The sequence below is a fragment of the Chrysochloris asiatica genome, unplaced genomic scaffold, assembly GCF_000296735.1.
Source record: "Chrysochloris asiatica unplaced genomic scaffold, ChrAsi1.0 scaffold00099, whole genome shotgun sequence".
In the NCBI taxonomy this organism is placed as follows: domain Eukaryota; kingdom Metazoa; phylum Chordata; class Mammalia; order Afrosoricida; family Chrysochloridae; genus Chrysochloris; species Chrysochloris asiatica.
In genome coordinates, this window is record NW_006408617.1 from 4,286 (window position 1) to 7,268 (window position 2,983).

General features: G+C 38.0%; 1 protein-coding gene across 1 annotated transcript in view; it reads left to right on the top strand.

Moving 5' to 3' along the window:
• SLC4A10 (solute carrier family 4, sodium bicarbonate transporter, member 10) overlaps nucleotides 1-2,983 on the top strand; it is a gene marked incomplete at its 5' end in the record, with an annotated part of 223,129 nt that overhangs the window by 1,348 nt on the left and 218,798 nt on the right. Inside the window, one exon of the mRNA XM_006867029.1 lies at nucleotides 613-647. Within this exon, the coding sequence (XP_006867091.1) occupies nucleotides 613-647 (35 nt within the window). The remainder of the gene's footprint in view (nucleotides 1-612; nucleotides 648-2,983) is intronic.

Here is a 2,983-nt window from a genome sequence, read left to right on the forward strand (position 1 = left end):
TTTTAAATCTCCTATGATTGACTGTTCTAACAAGCATGTTCCTCTTTGATACTATTGTTCTCATTATAGGCCCATCTGTGTTTGACTGAAAGTCTAGCCACAGAGGTGAGCTCAGTTCCATTCAGGTTTGAAGGAGGTTTTACCAGTTTCTATTAGACCAGGAATGAAAGATGTGCCTTGTTTATTATTTTAAGTTTTGTTCCACATTTCCCTCTCATTCTATCCAGGACCTCCGACTTTGATCCTTTTCAGAGAAGTCAGCAGTGGTAGCTAAACACCATCTAGTTATTCTGGACTGAGGGTTGTGAAGGCTGGAGTTCATGTGGTCCATTAGCTCTTTACACTAATTGTTTCCATGCATTTTTAAAAAATTTCTTTACTTTCATTTACTCCAGATGTAGATCAAACAATAGTTGCCCCTTAAATGGTCACTGTCAATCTTTTAACACGCCCTGTCACTACTCACTAAAGTAGAATATAGAACCTTGTCTTGGTGAATTTTATTATGCTTTGTGCTCGCATGACTATAGGGTGAGCCCCCATGCCCGGCAACTCATTTCCTTAAGGTGTTTGGTTATGACTAAAAAATTTTCCTCATTTTGCCCCCTATAGGATCAACCACATACATAGGTATGTTTGCATCAAAGGTAAATACTCATGCACAAATATCCTCTGTCAGAGTCTTACCTATTTGTGGGTATTCGCCCACTCTCCCTCCCATCCCATTCAGTATTTGTGACTGTCCTATATTGCTATGTCCAACTTTTTGAGGAAGTGCCATACAATTTTTCACAGTGGTTACCCCATTTTACAGTCCCACTAGCAGTTTCAGAGGGTCCCAGTCTCTTCATATCCTCATCAGAATTTCTTGTTTTCTGTGTTTTGAGCATTAATGTTAATGCTGAAATGAGATGGTATCTCGCTGGATTGAAAGGTTGATTTGAACCATAAGGTTCAGTTGTTCCTCAGAAACCCTATAGAGAGGCCGTGAGTCAGAACCAAGCTGACAGCACTAACAAAAATAGAAATAATAGTTAACAGGAGTCCTGGTGTGGGATAAACACTGGGCTGCTAACCGCAAGGTTGACAGATCAAACCCACCAGCCGCTCCTCAGTAAACCTATACAGGGTTGCTATTAGACAGAACTGATTTGCCAGCTTTTAACAGCAAAAATAATAAAGATTAACTATCGAGAACATTTCTTCATGTGTCTGTAGGCCAGCTGAATATCTTCTTTGGTAGTGTCCCTTCAGGTCCTCTGCCCATTTTTAATGAAAAAAATAGGGACAAACTTAGGGACTCTGATATATGGCATAAGTATATCATTTTCTTGTAGAGGTGTTGCAATTTTTTATAAATTTTAGAGGTTAGTCGTTTGTCATAATATTTTTGCAAAAATAAAAAGTTATCAATAATTACATTGAGTGTCAATGGATTAAATGCAGCAGTCATTTGACTTGAGTTAGCCCACGAAACTATGGTCCTAAGTTTTCAAACCCAGAAAACCAAACTTGGAAAGTATTTATGTGTGAGGAGTATCTGTATTTGTGTTTTCAATGAAATTATGTGCCTGAACCTACACATTTGTATTTATACATAACCTTCTGGTGTAGTGCTGTAGGATAAGCATTGTACTGCTAACCAAAAGGTCAATGGTTCAAACCCACCTACCACTCCTCAAAAACCCTATACAGGGTCGCTATGAATCTAAACTGACTGACGGCACTTAACAACAATACAACACAGGCCATGGTTGTGCTGTAAGATAAGCACTGAACTGCTGACCACAAGTTCAACAGTTCAAATCCACCATATACTCTATGGCAGAAAGATGAGGCTTTCTGCTCCTATAAAGACTTACATCTTTTAAAACCCTATTCTCAATGGTAGTGAGTATTTTGGTTTATAGATATTTCTAAAAAGTCTTTATGGCACTGTGGGTTAGGTGTTTAGCTGCTAACTGCAAGGTTGGTAGCTCAAACCCACAAGCCACCTTGTGGGAGAAAGATGAAGCAATCTGTACCTGCGACAATTTATAGTTTCTGAAACCCTGTAAAGGATCACTATAAGTTAATGGCAATAGGTTTGATTTTGGTGTATAGATACTTCTTCGATCTGTTTATACCAATGTACACACCTGTACTGACCCATATATCAATGTCTTTATCCATCCATATGTGCTCAAACATTCATTCTATTTTGGTTATAATGTACTTACTATGATGCCACTTTTCCCATCACCAAAAATAACAAATCTCTATGATGTAAAATATACATTCCCTTTTCCTTCCCTGGTAACTACCAGTGACTATTGGTCTTTCTATCGATTCCTGTTCTTGTCTTCTTATAAAAGAGAGATCATATAATATTTGTCTTTATAACCTTGACTTATTTCACTTAGCATTATGCTCTGCAAGTCCATCCATATTGCAATATGTTTCATGGACTCATTAATATTTTAATGATTACATAGTATTCTGTTGTTTGTATTGACAGGGCTTCCAAAAGTTCTTAGAACAATTCCATTATCTTTTAATCCAATTTTTCCATGAATTTTTTGAGGCCCCATAAGATGTACCACCCACCACTTGTCTGTCAGTTTATCATACTCTGGTGACTTGCATGTTGCTGTGATGCTGGAAGGTATACTACTCCTATTTTAAATACTAGCCAGGTCAGTCATGGAGGACAGGCTTCAGCTGAGCTTCCAGAAAAAGGAAGACTATGAAGAAGGATAAGTAGTCTATTTCTGAATGGTTAGTCACTGAAAAACTTAGGCAGAGCAAAAGGACATTGTCAGATATAGTGCCAGAAAATGGAAACATTATGAATAGCATTAAGTATTGTCAGATGTAGTGCCAGAAAATGAGCCTCTCAGGTTGGAAGGAGCTCAAAAGAAGACTGGGGAAAAGCTGCCTCCTCAAAGTAGAGTTGACAGTGATGATGCGAATGGAGTAAAGCTTTTAGGACCTTCATTTTCTG